Source organism: Eupeodes corollae, chromosome 3, assembly GCF_945859685.1.
Source record: "Eupeodes corollae chromosome 3, idEupCoro1.1, whole genome shotgun sequence".
In the NCBI taxonomy this organism is placed as follows: domain Eukaryota; kingdom Metazoa; phylum Arthropoda; class Insecta; order Diptera; family Syrphidae; genus Eupeodes; species Eupeodes corollae.
In genome coordinates this window covers 88,390,823-88,415,236 of record NC_079149.1, presented here as the reverse complement: position 1 = coordinate 88,415,236, position 24,414 = coordinate 88,390,823, and the positions used below count along the sequence as shown (strand labels likewise).

Below are 24,414 nucleotides of genomic sequence, written 5' to 3'. Positions count from 1 at the left end.
AAATAATTGAATTGATTAAACTTAATTTTTGTATGAATCAAAGCAATTTATCCAACATCCTCAAGATTGTCACATGAACAGCTGTTTACGTGAATGTCAAATTGGTTAAGGATAATGTAGTTCAACGGATGGACAGTAGAATGCAAAGCTAGTGTGAAAGGGAATCGAACATACGATTCACGTGAATAGCGAATTAGGACTGTAAGTGAATGGTATTCTGTATGACTGCAGTTCCCCAACGCAGCCTTATATAGAATCTGATGTTTTTATTACTAATTTTGTGAAGGTCTACTTTACTCAAAAGTTAGGTATTATCTTCTAAGATGACTTAAAGCTTTTCTATAACTTTTAAAAATCTGTTTTTGAAGAGTGCTCTAATAATGGAATTGAGTTCAATAAAACAAAAGTGTAAGGTGAACGCTTACTTGATAACGTTGACACATTTTGAATGATTTGGAAGTCTTATTTCTTGTCAAACTCTGACGCACATCTTGTCATCACAAGTATGGAAAGAAGTGGCCTTGAATTAACCAATAGGTTTTCTAAAGAATCCTCTACAGCGGGCTTATCCGTTCTATTCTGGAGTATTGAAGCTGTGTTTACATAGTGTTCTATATATGATATTTCAATAAATAAAACTGAAAGTGTTCAAAAAGAATTTTTGTCATTCGGCCTTCTTTTTTTCATAAACCTTTTTTCTTTTCTCATTCTTTATGGTAGGTAGGTAAAAATGGCGATCTCAAGGCAAACTAGCCTGAGATCCAATTAGCGCTGTAGTGCGCCGTTTTGATACCAAAAACTAGTTTGACCTTTGATTGAAAGGGATAGATTGATAGAAAAGCTTCATAGCGATTATGTTAGAGCCATTTTGTCGCATTGAGAAAAAAGATCAGGTCTCTAATCTTTGTCTCAGATAGCTCATCGAGTTCTTGAAAGAATGCTTATCCAAAGCATTTCATTCTGGTGTTTGCCAAAGCAGGACATTTCTAGATGAAATGGATTATGGTCTCACTTTCTCTTTGGTCACTACAGCTACGGCAAAAGGTGTTGTAAGAGATACCCAACTTCTCTGCATGAACTCCTATAGGCCAATGTCCGGTACAAACCGAAACAATCCTGGCTATGTCTTGCCTTGGCCTGCATAGAAGATCGTTTGTACGGGTTTCAGCCTGATAGCGCTGCAGGAAACTATGTATTTAATGAAAAGGTCGATTGGTAGAAGATCCAAAATAACGTTTAAGGCGTCCGTTGGGCAAGTACGCATGGCCCCTGTGGTGCCCATGCAAGCTGTGTTAAGATTGGGCGTACTACGGCTGTGTACGTGCAAAAAATCATCTTCTTCTGAAGTCCCCACTTTCTGCCGAAAGTTTTGCTGCAGACGTAGAAGGCAACGCAGGCCTTCTCAACCCGTACTTCTATATTTAGTTTCCAGTTTAGTTTAGGGTCGAGTATAACTCCCAAATATTTTACACTGGAAGACAATGATAGGATATGACCATTGAGTCGAGTTAGCGTGAAGGGCGGTACTTTAGTTTTGGTGGTAAAGAGCAACAATTCAGTTTTACTTTGGTTAACTCCTATAGTCCACAACTAGTGGCCCAGTTGCTAACTTTCTTCAAAGCTGACTCCGTGATTTCACTAATCACAGAGGTGTACTTTCCTGACACCAATAGCACCAAATCATCCACGTAGGCTACCGCCTTCACTCCACATCTCTCTGATTTAACGAGAATTTATCCATGACCAGAGTGCATAGAAGAGGTGAAAGAACACCACCCTGGGTGTTCCCCTACTCACGTGTTTTGTAGCGATTGTATTGCCTAGAGAGGCTCGAATCTTCCTACCACTGAGCATGGAAATAATTCATTCTCGAATGAAGTCTTCTACACCGAACTTAACGAGCGATTTTTCTATGGATTCTGTAAGGACGTTGTTAAAAGCACCTTCTATGTCTAGGAAGGTGGCAAGAGTAAAGTCTTTATAATGGATTGTTTGTTCTACAGTACGCACTACCTCATGGAGGGCAGTCTCCGTAGATTTGCCCATAAGATAAGCATGCTGAGAGCTTTCGAGAGGTCGTCCAACTAGGATTTCTCTTATATGGTAATCAAGAATGCGCTCCATGGTTTTAAGCACATAAGATGTTAAGCTTATTGGTCTGAAATCCTTCGCGGATTCGTGACCTCGCCTACCCACTTTCGGGATAAAAACTACTTTGACCTGTCTCCACGACATGGGCAAATGTTTGAGAAGGAGACATCCTTTGAAAATTTGTTCCAGCCATGGAGCTGTCACATCATGCAACTTTTGAAGCATAACTGGCAGTATGCCATCCATGCCTGGGGATTTATATGGAGAATAAGTATTGATGGCCCACAAAATATTTTCTCTGGTTATAACGGAATTGACTTGCTCCATATGAGCTACGTTTAGCTCTGTGGTTTCAAGCGATTCGGGGTTATCACTCTCACAACCCGGAAAGTGCTTCTTCATCAGTACCTCAAGAGATTCGGCTGGAGAGGCTGTCCAGGTTCCATCAGGCTTTTTTAGAAATGAAGGATTACAATGTTCCTTCGATAAAACTTTGCTGAGCCTTGTGGAGTCCTTTATGTCTTCGATTGATTGACAGTATTCTTTCCAGCCTTGTCTTTTGGCTGATGACAGTGCTTGTTTGTAAATTTTAAGAGAGTCTTTATACGGTTGGTAAAAGTTATGTTTGTGGCAGATATTGAAAATTGTCCTCGTTATTTTCCTAAGACTCGACAGTTCTTCATTCCACCACGAAGGAAGGGTTTTACGGCTATATTTAACTGGGCAAGAGACTCTAAAAGCTTTACTTATAGAAGTTTCAAAGGTTTTCACCTTTGATTCAAGGCTTCCTATCGATTCAGTGAGATTCGGTAAGTTGCTTAGTTTCTCATTCTTTATACCCTCCTTTAAAAGTTTTTGGAACAAGAAAGTTATGACCCTTTGTAAAATAGCTTAAGTTTAATTCATAGAGTCAAAACAACTTAAGTAGAGGATGATTCGTCAATATGTGTCAATCTATTTCATTTATCAGATAATAGGCATAAATGATTTTGGTAAAATATCTTAAGTAGTTTTTAAGTTCGATCCAAATTTCAACTTAAGTTATCTTACCATAAAACTTTTTTGCATTTATATTTCTTGTTTTGACATAAGATGTTTTATCATATATAATTTAAAAGAAAGCAAGAAACAATTAAAATAGACTTAAGTGTTTTAACTTTTTGTTGTTCGTTTTTATCATTCATTATAATATTTTCCTCATTGTTTAATATTTTATTATTTTATCGTTATTAAACGCAGTCATTAGTTTGCAATAAAATAAATAAACAGTTTACTGCAAGCGAAGCATAAATACATGTTTTCAAAATTAAAGCAGATTTAATCTAAGGTTCTTGTTCTATTTAACAGAAATCTGTTTTCTAAACTAAAAATTCTTTAAATCTGATATATGACATTTAATCACATAATATTTATATAATTAGCAATAACATTTTCGTTTTTTTTTCAGGTCAAAATGGCTTTAAATCCGGTAAGAATTTTTAAATTAAAAATCAAATACAATCACTTTTAGAACGAACAAAGTAACAACACAAATAATACTTAAAGTTTAAAAAAAAAAACTAATAAACTTAAACCCTCACCTTATGCAATTGTCTGGATCACCTTCACAATCTGTATTGCAACGAAATCGCTCCCACGACAACCATCCCATGGGTGGTGTTCTCGCTACACCATTGTCCAAGGCATCAATCCGATGAATTAAATTACATCCCAGCAGAAGAAGGAAACAAACCATAGACTTATATATCACAGTGCATTGCGACGAAAGAACTCGTCGGCATGGAAGCATCGTTGTTGATGTTTTTATTTAATTTTTTTTTAAATTTAAGTCTTAACCAGTTTTTCTTTTATTTATGTTTGGCCGATGAAAATTCGACGAATAATGAGATAAAATGCTAACGAGAATCTGAAAAGAAAAGAAACAACAAAATTTAAGTACACTTTTTTGTTTACCATAAAAAAATTGCTGTAAACATAAAATAGACATCAGCTATTGTGAATGTTTTATGGGCATTTGACATTGCGTTGTTGTCATTTAAAACGAACTATTTATCGACATTTTTACGGAAAAGTAACGTTTTTAGTTCACAATAGAGTAAAATCAAAGAAAACAACAAGACTGCCTTAGTTACACATGTATAAAATGTTTTTCACACATTTCCAATAGAAGGAAGACACGAAAAATTACATCGCCTTCATTTCCCATCTTCGTGTTCGACTTGCACTTTTCAATTCGTGACCCCCATATGTTGCACATTTTTTTGTTTTGTTTCATTTCAACGAAAATCGTTGTTGAAATTTACATTTTTAATGTACTGTTGTGCATATAAAAATAGAAACAACAACAAAATATCAAAATGTACAACAAAACAAAAACTAATCCGCATTGATATTGCCGTTCCAGTGTTCATCATCGTGCTGGTGGCACATTTCCTGAAGCAACAATTGATGTGCTATACGAAATACGATCGTTCGAAGATCTAAACGTGACGTACGAAACTTGCAAGCTTATAAGCTTGCAACATAGAAAATAAACAAACAAATACATATTATATTAGTTTGTGAATGAATAAGTTTTGAAATTGTACTCGTATCTACTAATAATAAATTTCTAATGTAAATCAGAGCTCTTTTTGAACTTCGGAAAATAAATGTCACAATAGCATAGTGGAAATACCTAACCATATGTAAATGTCACTTGGAAGTCTCTGAAATGTTTTGGTTTTACTTGGTAGAAAATCTTAATTGCAAAACCTAAAGCAGGTCGATATCGACAACAATAAATATTATTGCAAGAATTTTCTTTGTCAAAAATTAAGTGGAGACTTTTATATATTGACGTCTTTTAACCTCGGCAGCCATTTTGTTTTTCCACATGTTAATGCAACAGATGGTCATAAATTGAACACAAAATTTTAACTGTCAACCTAAAAGTAGATTTATTGCACAGCATTGACAAGTGATTTTGTAACAGTTTACTATAAAGGGTTTAAGAAAAATCAGATCACGAAATTTATCAAAATTGTCCATTTCAACTGTCATCCAAAAATTAAATTCTTGACGCAGCAATGTAAAGTGATTTTGTGATACCTAGCTTAAGAGCCTTGCACATGAGAGTGAACAACGAATGGACGAACAAGCGTGATTTTACACATTTCAAAAAGTCAATCTCAAACAAAAACACAATTAAATTATAAGAAACCAATTGACACTTCAAATCAAATCAAATGGGGTGGCGCAACAGTCCGTTGTGAACCAGGGCCTAGTGACTTACAACTCTCAACCATTCCTGTGTGCGAGTACTGTTGTCAGGAATGGAAGAGACCTACAATTTAAGGCCGAATCCGAACGGCTAATTTGAGAAAGCACTTTTTCATGACAAGAATTACTCTTGAAGGATTTGTCAATTCCTCGCAAGAGGTAGTACCCGCGAAAATTAATTTTTTAAATTAAGGTGGCACAGGCAGGGATTGAACCCAAGACCCCTTGCATGACAGTCCAACGCACTAACCATCATGCCACGGGTACTACTACCAATTGACACTTAGTTAGGATAATAATATTTGAATTTTGTTCTCTAAAACAACACAATTTTGTAAAAACAATTTGTTAGCAACTAATTGCAATGTGGGTGCTACGAACTGTCAAACTCTATTCGCGTTCCACATACAATCCACACTGCAACGAATAAATTGTTCGCGCTCAACTTAACCTCAAAATTATATCTCTCTTATTTTGTTTGTTGAAAAGGGTAATTATAAATTAACAGTTCGTCGCTGTCTGCGAAACAAAGCTCATGTGAAAGAAAAGTCAAAACATGCGAACATCCACAGTTCGCAGTCCGTAGCTCATGTGCAAGATACTTTACTGTGAATAAACACAATTACCACTCTCGGCTTTAATGCTTTCGAAAAAATTAGACTAAACAATTCATCAAAATTTTCCATTTGGAAAATTTGAACTGTCAACCAAAAAGTTAATTTATGACGCATCAATGACAAGTAATTTAGTGACAGTTCACTGTGAATAAACACACATACTACCCTCGGCTGTAATGCTTTAGGAAAAGTCAGACAATACATTTTTATCAAAATGTTCTGTTTTGTTATGGTTTGTTCACATTTTACATTTAATACCAGTTCCAAAAACACAACAAACTTGAGTTGCCTATAACTCAGAGTAAACCTTGGCAACATTCTCATGTTTTAAACAAATAATTGATAATAACTAGTTAGTGTTAGAATAAGCAAACTAGCTTGCCGGTAAATTATAAAAAAATATTTATAAATCTGGAGAAAAATATTAATAAATCTACAAAAATGAAAATGGAATTCCAGCAACTTGTTGCAAGAAACATGTTTCAAACAAATGAAATTAAATGTTTATGGCAATAGATAAATCATAAATTATTAAGGCAGAGTTAGGTCTTACCTGCACTTTTATCCACTTATTATAAAGTAACGGAAATACTACTGACAATACGAATTCGCACTTAAAAACCAAAGAAAAATCTGAAGTTAGTTAAGTATTTTCAAAGAGCTACTTGATAAAATAATGAATTATAAAAGTAGCTAGACAACATTTAGATATGCTGTTGTTTCTATTAAAGATTATTTTAAAATTAAATGAAGCTTTAGAAAAACTTACGAATCGAAAAATTGAAATCAATCAAAACACAATTTATAATTCCTTTCGTTTTAAAATTGAAATAAATATCCTCCTGAAAAGCATTATTTTTATTTTGTAATCGATAGTTAAGCTACTTTATACAAACCTCTTAAACTTAAGTGAATTTAATAAGTGAATCTATAATTTCAATGCTGCTATAATCGTGAGACTTTTTACTATGATATGAATTCTCTCACGAATGCCCTCGGAGGCTTGGTAGGATGGACCTTAGTTTAAGTTGAAAAGATCATTGGAAAACTGGTTGGGTGTTGTTAGAAATGGGATGGGTGATTGTCTGACGTTATATGCCTGACAACAGCGACACTAGCAGCCAGAAACAACAACAACAACTCATCAGGGAAGCTATAATGTTTTATAGTCAATTGTCATAGAGACCAGCAAGCGACGACATTAAAGAAATAAAACCACGAATTCATATTGATCTGGATGTTTATTGGGATGGTTATGCAATTTAAGATAAGTATATGAGGGTAATTTATTTCCCAGTGTGTAGGAGACTTGTCTGTGGAACGTAAGCCAGACTTGAGTGCAGTAATATTTATGGGAGATGACATTATGGTGATGAAGGCATTTTTGTATTTGTTTATCATAGCTTCATATATAATTGGGATAAATGATTGTTTATTTCATAAATGACGGCGACTATAAATGGGAAGTGTTTAATTTATAAGTCTTAAATTGTCAATATCAAGACATTATAAGGAAGTTAAGTGTTTCAGACTTTCTACCACTTATTTATGTTGCATAAATTATAAATTGAAAAATATAATACTAACATACTATATATAATGTACTAGATTCTGACAGTTTGTTTTGACAAGCTTTTTATGGCAGCTTTCCCTACATTAGTTAAATATAGCAATCAAATGCCAATTGTGACAGCTGAACTATCATATGATAATTTAAATGGGAAAACAAAATGTTTGACTTTAAGAAGTAAAAATAATGAAACAAAATATTATAACGCCACAATGGGCAGGTTAAGTCAACATAAGAGACTTCATTTGCAATCAACTGGATTCTTTGAACGAATTTTTTGTTTTGAATTTTTACCAAGTGTCAAACATTTCAAACTTAGAACAGACATTATTGTCTACAAAACAATCTTCAAGCGAGCTACAAGGTCATCACGATTTGTATTTTTTTTTGTTGGAAAGAAATATTACTCATTTCTTTTTCAATTTGACAAGGAACCTTCTTACACAAAACATTAAATGGAATTGTGCTAAAAATAAATAAATTATAGATTACTAAAGTTCGGTATGATGAAAACATAAACAATCGTCATTTTGAGACAAGTAGACTTGACTTGATACAGAGGTTTTTCCTGACTAACATTCCAGTCAACTTTCCAATAAAGTTGTACTAATTGGAAGGCAATTTTTTGGCAGCTGGCCAATCAGATACTAGAAAAGTGCCTTACGCCACCTAAAGCCGCAAACTGATTGTCAATAATTGTTATTATTAAATTATGTTCAAGGTATCCCAATAGCCAGGATTGTCTGTTAAACAATGCTTTGAAGTTTTGTATACCTACATTTTCCCATTAATTAAGATGTAACATTAGTTAACAACAGATTCCAATGTCTACACATAAAGATAGAAAAACTTCTTAACAACACGGAACTAAAGTTAATTTTCAACTTTTGAATCTCAAAAGTTGCGTCTAGTTAAGATGTACATAAAGACATCAGGAAATTTATAACAAAAAAAACAGCGACAAATTGACTTTTTTTCAACATTTGTCACGTTCGTACATAATTAGTCGTTATGTCATTTGCCTTTTTTTAGTGGCAGGTTAATTTCAATCGTGCACAAAGAAAAACATTCAATTCCTTAATTAGAAGAACACTGCGATGTTAAAGTTGTGCGGTTAAGCCTTGAATAACTACTAACTTTTTAAGGTAACAATTGCAATTAAGACATATCTCGTACCTGTGTTCACAATTTTAACCCAAACACTAGACATTCAATTGTCAAATAATACAATTTTTTACAATGCCCCCGTATGCTATAAAAAAATACAAAACAAAACCACAAAACGCTCGCAGTGCCACCACCGACTATGCATCGTCGTCGGTCGTCGCCACTGACATTTTGTACCGCAAAATATGATCTCAAATAACAAATCAGTTTCATTTTGAATTTGTATGAACATTCAAAATGTCATCGTTATTGTGCTTTTGTGACAATGGCGGTCGATCTAATTCTATGACACACACGACAAACAATAAGATAAGATATCGATCGATTGATAGACATCAAGAACACACTTGCACTTTGCTTTTGCTGTTTGCGTTCAACGATGTTCCCCTAATTAGCTTATAATCTGCGGTAGGAGTAATAATAATAAACTGTCATTGCCAACAAGGGTTTTAAGCTATAAAACGTGACTCAAAAAAAAAACGACGCACGGGTGAAAGAGAAGCCAAAGAAGAAAAAGAAGTGGAATTGCTGTCACCATGACACGGCTATCGACTATGTTGCCTAATCGGAAATTGTTATAAATAAATTAAATAACAAACATGATGAGATGAACAACATTTTTTTCTTTGATACTATTCTAGAACACATCAACTGAAGCAAAATGTCGAAGAGCTTACGGTGTTCATTGGGTAAATTGTTTTTAATGTCATCCGGCGTAAAATTACTTGAAGCAGCATGGATGGCATGAATGCTCAGTCTTGGTTCGTTTGTATCTTCAGACTTCAGAGCAGGTACTGGAATCCAGATCAATTGGTTTTTGATCTTAAGCAGATGAAGCAATTGCCATTGTAAATGTCAAAGATATATAATTAATTCTTATGATGACAATTGAATTGACTTGAAAGGAAGCTGATTGCTTATGTTATGTGTGCTTAAGAAGATTTTTTGAACGCAACCCAGAATGCTTTAGAGACAAAGTATGGATGTTAAGGTTAACATTTGACGTTTGTGAGAAAAGATAAAAGGTAAAGTCGCCTTAGCCATAACTTCCACAAACAATTTCGCTATTTATAAAATTTAATAAGTCACTTATAAAAGAGAGTAGCATTCAATATGAGATACACCATATTTACTTATACATTCATAACTTCTGCTCCTTGAAAAAGTTTGTGAAGCTAACTTGATAAGCAAGCTTATCGAAAAACAACTATTTTATTGAAAATGAATTTCCATAAAGAATCCATTTCCTTTTTATCTTCGATCTTACAAATTTCCACTGGCGGGCAACATGTCCCCATTGATGCAAAATGTCAAGTTCAGGAACTGTCAAAGTAATAAACTTTGCAAGCATATACACTTGTTTATAATCCCAATGACAACTGCTGATAGAAGTGCTATGATTATTTTATTGTCACGACTCTTGCAACACCAAATGGCATTAAACTAGAATCTTACAATATAGTGATGTGTTTATGTGAAGGTTTTAGGCAATTTAAATATTGCGTTTCTTATGTGTATCAAAAGATAAAGTGATTGATGCAAATGCATTAAACTATCATACCTATTTTGCAAAAATAATTTATTAACAACATTTGCGATCATAAGTTTGCAGACTTCAAGAGGATACCATGTTTTTTTTTTATTTCCAGCAAAGCAAGCAATCAAGAACAGAAAGACATAAAAAGCTAAATAGTTTCTCGAATCTTCACTCCGTTCGGAAATGACAGCAACGATGGTGAATGGTTTATAATGGTGATTCTCCATGCATCGTCGTCGTTGACTTGCACATAAAATATTGTTGCGTCCCACACACATGTATTCAAGTTTGCATTTACGAGTAAGAATACCTGTTTATAAAGCCAGACTGATGATGCAGCAAAATGCCAAACATATGCTGTTTACATCACTTTTAGAAAAAAAATATTAATAAAGGTGAATGGAATTGTAACTGTTAGAAAGAAAAAACAGTTAAAACTTCCTCCACTACATATAAATTTGGATCTCCACCAATGAACTTTATGCATAGACTTTGACATTAAGAATGTCATCGGCGATAAGTTAACAAATTTGTTGCTTACTTTAAAACAGGGCTTTAACTTTAACCAAGGGGCAAATGATACTAAACATAACATTATTTCTAATGACAGCAATCTCATTTACATGAGTGGATCGAGTTGAAACCAAATTGAGATTTCAATCCAAGTGAATCGATATAATCCACTTCTACACAAAATTAAACCGGTTTCAACTTAGTTTGAATTGTCAGTATAGACGGATTAAAATTTTGTATTAAAATCCAAAATTGGTAAATAAAAGTAATATTTTTTGAAATATCAAAGATGTCATGCATAAATCATCATTTGCTTCTAAATGCGTGGTTTGAACAAAGATTTATTTCATAATTCTATCGTATTATTGTATCTGTCAAATTAATTATTATTATAGTTCATTATCTTTTATGTGAATGTTTTATTGTACGACTGTTGTGCCAATTTTGTCTTTTTAAATAAAAACACAACCACCTATATCGTCATTTCATATTAATCGATTTTGCATTTCAAAGGCTATTATACGATTTGTAAACATCCCAATTGAATTTCTGTTTTGTTCAATTTGACAGATGGTGACTTTTATGCAAATGTTTAAAGTGCAAACTTTTCTAAAGGTTTTCTGTTCCCAAAAAAGGAAACAAACCTTAACTACAGTATCCCATCACAAGCAATAGAGACCTGAACTACAAATAAATAGAAAAGACTTTTAAGAAGCCAATTAAGATTAAAATAACCTTCCACAAGTCATTGTGTGTGCGGTTTACTCTAGGTTTCATTCTACACAATTTCAAAAACAATTCGCCTTGGCCTATATTCTATTCTAGATTTCAAAACCCTTCGACTTCATCAAAGTTCTTATATAGAAAAACTATATACATAAGTGTATATCTAACTGTTGACGTTGAGCTCTGTTGGGCTCAGAAACAGATTTCGAAATAAAGCGTATTTTAATGTCGCTCATTCTACGCGCTTATATGTCACTCACCTGTAGATATGATGTCATATGATATCTTTCGCTGCAATCGTGCAATAAACTATCTCATTAAACCGTCTCGTCTAGCAGTTGACGTCCCCGGGTCCGTTTCTTTCACGCACACTCTTCTCTACTAAATAATTATGTGACAGCTATACCTATAATACCTGCTGATGCTGTGTTTTGTAGATTGTTGTGGTGGAACGTGGAATAGATATTTCGAAAAGTGCACTCACTATAAAGTGCAACGGGGGTGTAACACAGTTTCCCAGAATTGTTGTGATTTTGATTCTCATATTTCTTGCAGAGACAGAGAGTGCAATTTGAGTTGCACAGCTTCGTTTTATTTTTCTAATGAAAACGAATGAAATGAAATTCGCGCGCTTTTTATGTCCAACCTCTGTTGTTGAAGTGAAGCTAGTGATAGTTACGTCATGACCGTGTGCTTTATGTGTTTTAAAAGATGCCCAAAGTGAATATAACAAGCAAGTTCTTTGAAGTCTAATGGCGTTATGAGAGCGCAGCGATATAGCAATGGGTTAGCCTTAGCATGGGTGTGTGTCGGACTTAAAAGAATAAAATTGTCTGATGCAGACGGGGATTTAGCTTAATTGCGTAAGTGATGGGAAATATGAATACAGTGAATCATGTTTATTGTTCTTTATTGTTTTGTCAAAGTAACAATTTTGATCAACAATTTTTGTTATGCGGTAAACTGCAGAAAAATGCTAGCATTGTTGACGGTTTGTTGTTGTGAATAGCTGAAGTTTTATGGGAAACAATCTTGTAAAAATATTAAAGATGTATGGGATTTGAGAGGTAATTGGTAGTTGAAAAGCCATAATTCACCTTAATTGATGATGGGAAAACAATTACGTAGCAGAAATCTACCGTATGTGCAATTCTGTATTGGTTTGACAGGTTTGACAGTTTGTGCAATGAAACTATGTTTTATATTCATTAAATACATATGTATGTGTTGTATATTCAGCATATAATATTTAAATGGATGTGTGCTTAGCTAAAATTGTGGACATCACGTTTGTGCACTTTCTCTTTAATATTTTCAAAACATTATATTTAAATAGCTTTTGTAAGGAATTATTTAATGTTCATTAAATTAAACTGCATTTTCTTTTAGTCTCATGATAAAAATAATAGACTGATTAAAAATATAAAAAAGAAATCAAATAGTGTAAACAATACATTAAAAAATACATTTTACTGGTTTTTCAGCTACAATAGAAACCATTTTTTTTTTTAAATAAAAGTGTGTCTTTTGACAGATGTACAACTTTTGACATACAGTGCTTAGATAACATGGCCGCCCCTTAGAGTAGAATTAGAGAAAGGCGGCATGTGGGCCAGCGCTGCATGATGTCTTTATTCCTAAATTTGCTACTAATTATTGCAATCAATTTTACGAACAACAAAAGATACAAAGTATCGTAAAGATCTCTGAGTCGAAAATTCGATCCTAATTCAACTTGAGGTTTCAACTCTGCATATAAACAAGCAGAATAAAAGTTAAAATAAGCAAATAATAAAACAAAATAGAATGTGACTTAATAATATGTTGTTTGTAAACAAAATGTGAAAATAATACACTTGTTATTGTTTTTTATCCCTAAAACTCTAGTCAAAATAGGACTAAATGCCAACTACGTGCATTGTTATATAACAAATTGATTCATACTCAGAGAATGTTTTAGTTAAATGATAACAAAAATTAAAAGTATATATAAATCAGATCCTCCTATAAAAACATACATATACGTTTATAGGGTTTCATTTTTCATCATTTGACATTTGGCATGTAAAATTACACCTTTAATAAAAATGGAACGATACAAAATTCAACAATGTATTGAATTGTTTAAATTAAGAACTTCAAAAATTACTACTTGCCACACAATCAATGAAAAACTTATATTTTCGAGCTTTTTAAATTAATTAGTTAGTTGAACCATAAAATAAATTTTGGTCCCCAACACAATAAGAGAAAACGTTGTGTGTGTAAAGGGCAAATCACAATTACGCGTTCGGTCAATCGTTGCTTTGATGGGCTTTAGACTGACTTTACGATATCATCTGTCATAAAGCGCCATCTTTAAAATTGTAAAACGAAATGTGGCTTCAAACTTGGGACATTGTGAAGTTGCAAATTTTACAGAAGTAGAAATTGAAGAAAAAACGAGAAGAGAAGACGGCTTTTTTTTGACAACTTATAGATTCGATTATTCGGTCATGAAGCGCCATCTTTAAAATTGTAAAACGAAATGTGGCTTCAAACTAGGGACATTGTGAAGTTGCAAATTTTACAGAAGTAGAAATTGAAGAAAAAACGCGAAGAGAAGACGACTTTTATTTTGACAACTTATAGATTCTGTTATTCGGTCATAAAGCGCCATCTTTAAAATTGTAAAACGAAATGTGGCTTCAAACTGGTGACATTGTGAAGTTGCAAATTTTACAGAAGCAGAAATTCAAGAAAAAACGCGAAGGGAAGACGACTTTTATTTTGACAACTTATTGATTCGGTTATAATGAATTTAGGAAGCCCTTACTTGACACCGCCGCAAGGCAACACATTTTGAACTACCGACATAACCTATTTGAAAATTGCAGTTGAATTGTTGATATTTTAATATAAAATAAATTATTGTTTTTTATTTAATTTACTGTAAATTAAAATATTGTAAAATGACAGTAGTTGTCAGCTGTCAAAGTGCGATAAAATAGAAAATAGATCTGTTCGGGCGTTGAGCTCGAGCTTGCGATATGTACGATCTAAAGCAAGCACAAAACTTGAGGTAACATATCAGATTGCCTCACAGGAATTCATTATTTCTATTATCAAAGTCGGTACGACCGTATTAAAATGTAAGTAAAATTTATTTGTTAAGAAGGCAGAAATCTGAATGGTCCAGATTTATAAAGACAGCAACAAATGTAAAACAATTTTGACGTTTAATGAAAATTGCTTTTCTTTTGTAAATTTGTATTACCATTTAATAATTATGTTTTTTTTTGTCTTTATACGATGCCTTTAAAATAATAAATATATCATTAAAACAAATATTTTCTTTATAAAAAGAAAGATAATTGTATTATCTGTCAAACTAAACTATGATTTTGTAGTTACCAAAACGAAATCTATTCTTTTACCTGATGTGCCCCCTCCTTAAAGTGTTAATTAAAAGTTGATTTAATTTAAAATATGTAACTAAAACGCGCGTTACATTACGAATTGATCTTCCATAAAATAGACCTACAATTCTTAAAGCCCGAGATAAACAACACGATTATGAATTACTAATTAGCAGATAATTGCTTTTTCATTGTATGCATTCTTTTTATTGTTTTCCCTTCGAAACACTGTCTACGATAATCTTATCAATAATAAAAATAACAAATCCAAAATAAAAACAAAAGAAAAACTAGAAAATAAATATATGTAAAAATAAATCTGTTCAAGACGGTAGCTATTTTTGAAAATAAGTCCTTAGCCAGCATTCTCCCGACCGATTTACACAGTTGATGTCACTCACGTCCGTCAAAACTCATTTCCCTCACCTTATTCACTGAGGCCACAAAGAGCGATGGGTATTTTCATTTGATTTGGCTAAGTGCCGACTGTACTTTGATAAATACATAAACTAGTGTGATTAAAGAAATAAATAATAAAACAAAACAAAAATATAAACACACTCTCGTTAATGTTTAAAGTTTTAACGGTTAAATAAGCAACATTTTGTGAGTGTTATCCGTGGATTATATTTATATTTTTCTTTTGACACATAAACGGTTCGTGGTTTACTTTGTGATTAATCGCGTTTTGACACTTCAAAATGAAGATATTAAGTAAGCTTTTGATAAGATAATTTCTTTAAATTATATTTTTAAATCTTTTATATTTTATTTAAATAAAAGGAAAACACAACTTACAAAGTTAGCAATAGTACATTTTACTTGGAAAAAATAACCTTAAACTTGTCCTATATCAAAGATAGAATCAGCTGGCGCATTGACTCTTGAACAAAGACTAATTTAGTAGTCGTATGTGTCTCCGGAAAGTCGACTTGAACAAGAATTTATACAATTTGAGAAAACAGTGATAAAGAATTTTATCAGAGATATTATTACTTTAGGGTGAATGGTAAATGATAGGTTCCGAAAAAAAAATAAAACTTATTACGATTCGGTATTTTTAGTAAAATGGATATTGTAAGCTTTATTTTCAAAATCAATGGTGCGTAGTTTTGGAATAAAATATTTGTGTCCATTTATAAGGGATAGAACTAAAAAAAGCTAATTACATTATTTTTAGGTAAAAATGGATTTTTCTATTTTCCGCATGAAATTTATTTTTTCTAAACAGCTGATACTATTAGGTCCGTTCACGTACCTTGCTGAAACACTCTAATTTTACGAAATTTGATCGCGTGCTCAAAAATTTCGTGGTTTTTCGTAAAAGAGAGGTTTTTCGAGAGAGTAAAATATTTCCCCAACCTAAGAAGTTTAGCTCAAGAAATTTCTGATTTGTGAAAATTGTCAAATTTGATAGAACTTCAAATAAATAAAATAAATTGTTCGCTTTTGCTGTCACTTATATAATTTAAAATTCTTTTCCCAAAGAACAGCAACAAGATTGCAATTTTCAAGTTTCAATTTAATCAAGTTTTTTTTCATAAAAAAAAACAATGGGCCAGCATGATGTTGCTTGAAGTTCATGTTGTCTTAATTTATCCATTAACAAAAAAAATAAAAAATTATAAACACAAAATTAAACGATGACGTTCCAAAATTTGTATTTTTTTCGACAGTCAAATTGTGGGGAAAAAAAGTTGTTGGTTTTCCCTATCGCTTACTTTTTTGTAGTTTTGTCTTTTTGTGAGAGAATTTTAGTCCCACTCTTTAAATTATCTCTTTTTACGAATTCCAGTGCAGAAAGTAAGCGAACAGACCTATTATGTTCAACAGAGAACCTTATATTTCTACTGATTTGTGTTTATATTTCACACAACTCCGATGACATTTCTGTCATCAAAAAATGTCCGATGAGTTTCAGGAAAATTTTTGACAATGACAGACATTTTTAATGATCGATATAAACGACCTGTAAAAATAATTCTAATATAATTGTTATGGCTAACCCTTAAAAATGCTGATTACATTAATTTTGGGTAAAAATGAATTTTTCTATTTTCCGGATAAAAATCCATTTTTCTGAACAGCTGATTCTATTATGTTCAACAGAGAAAAGAATATTTACAATGTTGCGTGATTTGTGTTTATATTTCTCACAACCCCAATGACATTTCTGTCATAAAAAAAATGTCGGATAGGTTTTAGGAAAATTTTTGTCAATGACAGACATTTTTAAAGATCGCTATAAACGACCTGTCAAAATAATTCTAATGATTTGTTTCAATGATATAAACTAATGATATGTAGCTATAACTGGCCCCTAAACATTTAATGTTTATTTTTATATTATTGCACCTATAAATCAATTTTGAATTCTTCTGTACAGAGTATATTTAAATCAAATGTTACATTTAAGTTTTAAATTTAAAATTGAGCATAAGTTATTATCTAGAGACATTTATTCGATTTGGTTTTTCAAAGAAATGTTTTGTATATAACAGCCAGTTTAATACAGGGTAATTAGTTTCGTGGTTTTAGGTTGGCAGCTCACTGATTTGACACCTGTCAAACTCAGCTACTACTTGAAATGTCATATAATATTAGTAAAATGATTATACATGTATAATGTATTTATCATGGTAGACCGATCGCGATTGCATTAAATTCGAAAATTATTATATTTTCGAAATTCAAAATTATTATATTTTCTTGAGTTAAACATTGGACAAACAAATTTATTGAAAAAAAGATATTAAAAATAATTAGGTTTTCGAACTCCGAAAAGTTGGATTTAAAAGTTGAATTTTTTTTGAAAACTGAACGAACTTCTCATTTAGAAATTCAAAACCTTAGGGCCTTGCACATTATTGAAAAAAAGATATTAAAAATAATAATGTTTTCTAACTCCGAATTGGATTTAAAAGTTGAATTATTTTTTGAAAACTGAACGAACTTCTCATTTAGAAATTCAAAACCTAAGGGCCTTGCACATTAGAGCGAACAACGATTGAATGAATGGACAAACGTGATTTTACACATTTTAAAAAGTCATTTTTAAACAAAAACAAATTTAAACTATAAGAAACCAATTGACACTTATTTTAGGATAGTAAAATTTGCATTTTGTTCTCTTAAACAAGAGAATTTTGTAAAAACAATCTGGTAGTAACGAATTGCAGTGTGGTTGCTATGAACTGTCAAACTCTATTCGCGTTCCACTTACCATCCACACTGCAACGAATAAATTGTTTCCTCAAAATTAAACCACTCTTGGTTTGTTTGTTGAAAAGGGTAATTATAAATTGACAATTCGTCGCTGTCTGCGAATAGAAAAAAAACTCATCTGAAAGAACAGTCAAAATATGCGAACATCCACGGTTCGCAGTTCACAGCTCATGTGCAAGATGCTTAAGAGAACGTACTCAATTTAGTAAATGTAAATGTCAGAAAACAAAACCAATAATTGTCACACTATGTATCAAAAATTAATTTAATGAACTGTCAAACAAGTGTCACAAGTAATTTATTTGTCTGTATTATAACTAATGAAAGCGCAGTTCTAGCTAAATATAGTTCAAATTTGAAACAACTGTCATAAAATACAACCTTTAGTCTTACCTTGTGTTTTATTTCTTTTTTTCTTCTGTTTTTACGCAAATATTTGTTGCTGCAGATGAAAAACTAAATTATGAAAATAAGTGTTTAAATAAATAGTTACTATATGTATATTGGTATAAGATATACTTTGTACATAATGCACATGTTAGAGTAGTACGAAACAATATAAAGCAGAGAAGAAAACAGTTTATTGCCTTGGACTTGCATCGAAATATGGTTTATAATTTGTTCTTATTTATTTTACTCATTGTATTTATAAATTAAAGGGTTGTGTTTTCTTCACTGATAATAATTCAATTGGTTGTTTATCGATATGACTTGGTTTGAAAAATGTACTTGTTTATTTAAGAAACTCTTACTTATACCTATACATAATTCAGGAAGGTACATATGTATACATATTTAAAAGTTATTATTAAAGGGGAACACAATTATAACCACGTTAAAAATTAAGTGCATCAAGAGCAAATATTTTATATTTGATCCATAAGCGAATAAGTTTATTTTCACAAATTTCGGTTTTCGAGAATGACTGAGGTTCATGGGTTTTTCTTTTGACACATTTTTATATACTTTGACAGAACTGCCAGTTTCTATGAAATCCATATTGTATGTTTGCCTGGAAATAAAGCCCATAATGTGTGTAGCTGTATCTTTTGATATTGTGTACGTCATTGATGAATTGTCAAAATTCATTTTAATAATGGCGCTACGTTCCTCAAAATTGACATTTTGTTAAAGACAGTTTTACGAACAAATTATTTGTTTATAGTATTTCAAGCAAACCATTTGAGATTTTATAATCGGCTTGATATAATATTGATTTAATAAAATTAGGCAAAATAAGAGACACTAAAGTAGTACGACGAACGACGAATGAATTACAAAACGTGAGTTTATATAGGTACGTTTGAAGACATATTTCCACACAAATTCTTAACAAAACGATAGCAATATAGTTTCTATTTGATTTATGATGCATACTTTTACTTTTCAATATCATATATTAATAAATTTAAGAAAACAAATGTATTCGTCGGGAAAAAAATTGTATTTGACACCAACTGTCAAACTTTATTCGCGTTCCACATTATCCACACTCGCAACGAATAAAATAATAGCGCGTAGTTCGGTGGTGAATAGTGTTTGGCTGTGGCTCCTTGTCAAATTTTATAGGCCACGAATTAAAAACTCTCATGTGAAAGAAATGTTAAAATCGACGAATATTCGTTGATTCGTTGGTCGTGCTCATATGAATAGTGCTTACGAATGAACGAACAAACGTGATTTTACATATTTCAAAAAGTCAATTTCAAACAAAAAAACACATTTAAATTATAAGAAACCAATTGACACTTGTGAAAGCATAAAAAAATTTGCATTTTGTTTTCTAAAACAATACAATTTGGTAGTATCGAATTGAAGTGTGGTTGTTACGAACTGTCAAACTTTATTCGCGTTCCACATACCCTTCACACTGCAGCGAATTAACTGTTCGCGCTCAACTTAACCTCAAAATTATACCACTCTTGTTTTGTTTTTTGAAAAGGGTGATTATAAATTGACAATTCGTCGCTGTCTGCGAATAGAAATAAAGCTCATGTGAGAGAAAAGTCAAAATATGCGAACATCCACTGTTCGCAGTTTGTAGCTTATGTGCAAGATGCTTAAGGACAGAAACTGTTAGTCGCGTCGTGAATTGCGAACTGCAAAGAACTGTCAAACGCAATGCGCGTTCCACATACGATCCACACTTTAACTAATAAAATGTTCACGCACGTCTTAACCTACAAATTTCATTATAGTCTTTGTTGTACATGTGGAATGACAAATAAAAACAAGTCATGTGAAATAAATGCCATAATGAACGAATATCCGGTCATTTCATTGGTTGGCTGTTGGTCGCTGTCATGTGAATAGTCCTTCACTCCTCAATTAATCTATTGTAACGTGTACTGTGTGGTTTTGGTAACATCCTGTTTGAACCAGTTGCCGTTAAAGTTTAAATTTGGTTTGTATAAGCAACCATGATAAAAACCATAAGTTAACTAAATAAATTGACAATGACAGTTTGATGATTAGTGAAAGTTGTCAAAATTGTCAAGTACATATTGGATAACGCGGTAGTTATACAACTTGCTACTATTTCTACGATTTTGCGAAAAAAAATAAACATTTTGACAGTTCTCTTATTCTTATAAGATTTGGTCTTACATATTTATCATCACTTATCCAGTTTGCTCACTTTAAAACCAACAAATAAAAGTTGATAAACAAAAAGTTCATTCAACTTAAATAGTGTTTATTCACTTGATAAACATTATATTTATAAAACAAATATCAACAATTTTACTCCCCTAAATCATTATTCTTAATGAAGTCGTCGTATGAGTGGTTAGTGTAAACGTTTCAAGTTGCAACAAGTGATAAAATATTTAAAATTACATATCACTTAAATGAAGTAATTATCGACAGCGAGACATTCCTTGAATACTGAACTATGTTGTAAATAAATTTCAATCGATGCATATAAATACAGCAAATAAAAAATAATGAGCAAAGCGTTTAATTTTTCTTTTTCCTTCTTGGCACGCTTTGGGCGGGTGTTACATAATTTACGTTTTGACTTTGGTATCATGCGTCACTAATAATCAAGGTAAATGTGTCGATGTACGAATGAAATAATTATAAATTTTATTTAAATCAAAAACAAACTAATGCAAGTGTCATTCTCAAGGCAAACAAAAATTAAAAATAATAACATAGAATATGTATTTATTACACATCCTTTATGGTACTTATGACGTTTAATTGGCTACGATATAGTTTTGCATTTGTTGATAATTTGTTTTGTAATTAAAAGTCCTAAATTTTGTATCACAGTACATCGCATTTGTAAGTGTTAACGTACCGAAAGAAAAGACAAATTTATTTGTAAATTCTATAATTTATTTTGAGATTGCAGAGATAGACGTGCTGTCGTTTAGTTAGGTTTGTTTTGTTGGCATACATTTTATTTTAGCTACTTTGATGATTAGGATAATGAATTAAAAATAAAATTCTATGCATAAATAACCCTTCTAACCAGAAAATAAAACAAGTTCTATATTCTCTTATTTCTTTTAGAAATTTGACAAGTCCTGTGAGCGTTTTATACAAAAGTTATCAGAATTATAATTACAGCTTTGAAGCACTATTCACATGAACACGACCATCGACCAACGAATGAACGAATATTCGTCGATTTTGACATTTCTTTCACATGAGAGTTTTTAATTCGTGGCGAATAAAATTTGAGAAGGAGCCACAGCCAAACACTATTCACCACCGAAGTACGCGCTATTATTTTATTCGTTGCGAGTGTGGATATTGTGGAACGCGAATAAAATTTGACAGTTCGTATCAACTACAATTTTTTTCGCGACGAATAAATTTGTTTTCTTAAATTTATTAATATATGATATTGAAAAGTAAAAATATGCATCATAAATCAAATAGAAACTATATTGCTATCGTTTTGTTAAGAATTTGTGTGTTAATATGTCGTCAAACGTATATAAACTCACATTTTGTAATTAATTCGACGTTCGTTGGTCGCGCTCATGTGAAAACTGCTTAAATTGTCAATGAACAGACCTAATAAATCATTTTTGTTTTAAAATCAAAGTACCTATAGATTAGGCCAGTTTATATTTCTGAGAATTTTCTCATACAGATTGACAGAGCAGACAAATCAAATAGCAAAAGTGAGTAATTTGAGAATTTTTTTTATATCTCTGAGACAACCAAAATCTAGCCAGCTGATATCTTCAATTTTAAAATAAAAGTTCCATTAGTATTTCGCACATCTGCGGGTATATATCCTCGATAACTATGCAATCTTCATATTTAAGGTATTCAACTGATTGTGGGGCATTTTTCTTCTTTCAGGTGACCCCAAAGAAAATAAAAAGAAAACGTTTCAACGCTCACACAGTATTGATAAGTGTGTCATTCCATTTTTAGTAATGTTGTAATTTTACTCCTTAAATGTCAAAATATGACAGCATCAAAGGTGATACTTGCCCAAACAGCAATTGGTAGGCTCAGATTACATAAAGGACTTAATAATAAGGCAGATTTCTCGCATCTGATTGTCCAACTGCCAACAAATTTCCTTCAACTTAAGACAATTTTATTGGAAAGTTGACTGGAAAATTAGGCACGTATATATCCCTTACAATAATGACAAGTCTTCTTATGTAAAAATGGCAGTTGATTAACTCTTTAAATTCAATTGAAAGCTGAACTTCATAGCTTTGTAATTTATTTATTTACTTTGCCATTTTGTTTAAAGTTTTGTTTGTAAGGGTTTTTTGTCATATTTAATACAAAATAAAACTTATGATGAACTTGTAACCTGTTTAAGGAGTTTTTTTTTTGAAGATAATATAATATAAGATAGACAAGTAAAGATCTCAATTTGAAATTAATGACATCTGACAAATTAGCCAGCTGCCTTTGTCTTGTTTTGAAGTCCCTAATAGTCTGGGAGGCGACCGTAGTGTACCCTACCTCATAAGCCGACTGGAATTGAGTGCCAGAAATGGATAGAGCATGACGTGGCATATACAAAACTGCAGGGCGGGCTAAATTTCGTTGGGCCTTATGGTGGCAAAATGGCTACTTCCGGTACCGTTTTTTGGTACATACCTACCTCATAAGCCGACTGCAAAAATGTACAACGGGTCTATTGGGATTTACTTACAGATTTAAAAACAGGAGGGCGGGCAAAAAAAACTCGGGCCAAACCGCTTGTCCGCCCATCTCGAAAAACGGTATTTTTGGTACAAACCTACCTCATCCGCCGACTAGACAAATGAGGCATCAAATGAAAGCTTAGACTCTCTAGATTAAGAATCCGTTGGGCGGGCTAACTTTTGGTGGGCCAAACATGTGCCCGCCCAGCTGTTTTTGAAAAAAAAAAATCAAAATTCATTAACTTTTTAATTACCGAAATTTCAAAATTTTGTATCTCAAATTAAAGAAAAAAGGGTGAGTTGATTAGTTTCACTGCCAACTCAATAAAACCTTTAACTGAATTTGTAAAAAAATTTAAAATTACTTAAAACAAGTATCTTACCACAGTATTATTTGTCTTAATGTGTGTTTAGAACATACATAAAAAACATGACATTATTTTCTGCAACAAATTTTTCAACCTTCATTAGGTATTTAAAAAAAACAAAACACATACGAAATATAGAAGTATTTATCCTAATTTTTTCAAAAACAAATATAATGTAATATAATTTAATATAATACATTTAACAAAAGAAAGGAATAAGAACTTTGCATATTTCACACAATTATCAACATAACATTTTCATTTGTTTCATCTATAATATTTAAAATAAAATAGTAAAGATGAAAACTTTAAAATAATTAATATTAACAAAATGAAAATAAAATTATAAACCTATACCAACATTTTTATTTGCATCACATTTTTAACAATTGTCATCAGAATCTTCATCACTTAAATATTCTATTTCGTCATTTTCATCTTCATTAAAAATAATTTCATCAACTTTTAGACGATTTGGTTCGCCTTGAAACCAAAGTGGTAATAACTGGCCATTTTTTTATCTGCCATTTAAAATTTACTGGATTGAGCTTAACACAATCTGCCTCTGATGCATTTTGACACATAAAACTTATTAATATAAGAAATCATTCTCTGAAATAATTAACATTTTAAAACAAAATATTAATCCTTTTGATGAAAATATAGAGAAAGGATTTGTATTTAATATAACAACAGTTAGAGCGACAAGTCAAGATATAGCAGATTTTATTTTAAATGCAAATGAAATAGGTGAAACCCAAAAACATAATTTTATTAAAGAGTGTTCAAAAGACCTTAATCGATTTGCA

The 24,414-nt window shown here is 31.8% G+C and overlaps 2 protein-coding genes across 9 annotated transcripts in view; one reads left to right on the top strand and one right to left on the bottom strand.

The window, feature by feature from the left end:
• The window catches only part of LOC129948873 (6-phosphofructo-2-kinase/fructose-2,6-bisphosphatase-like), a 210,986-nt gene that overhangs the window by 94,992 nt on the left and 91,580 nt on the right, over positions 1 to 24,414 (top strand). For 2 of the 3 annotated variants that reach the window (XM_056060005.1, XM_056060007.1), the window contains exon 2: positions 3,539 to 3,559. In XM_056060005.1, the coding sequence (XP_055915980.1) occupies positions 3,539 to 3,559 (21 nt within the window). Of the gene's footprint in view, positions 1 to 3,538; positions 3,560 to 15,566; positions 15,595 to 24,414 lie in introns of those variants that run through there. The other variant, XM_056060008.1, reaches the window with a different exon arrangement.
• LOC129948874 (alpha-N-acetylgalactosaminidase) overlaps positions 1 to 24,414 on the bottom strand; it is a 107,907-nt gene that overhangs the window by 23,693 nt on the left and 59,800 nt on the right. For 2 of the 6 annotated variants that reach the window (XM_056060014.1, XM_056060010.1), the window contains exon 2: positions 3,672 to 3,997. In XM_056060014.1, coding sequence (XP_055915989.1) covers positions 3,672 to 3,880 — 209 coding nt within the window. In that variant the 5' untranslated portion in view covers positions 3,881 to 3,997. Of the gene's footprint in view, positions 1 to 3,671; positions 3,998 to 6,522; positions 6,542 to 15,306; positions 15,457 to 15,678; positions 15,803 to 24,414 lie in introns of those variants that run through there. The other 4 variants (XM_056060009.1, XM_056060011.1, XM_056060012.1 and 1 more) reach the window with 4 other exon arrangements.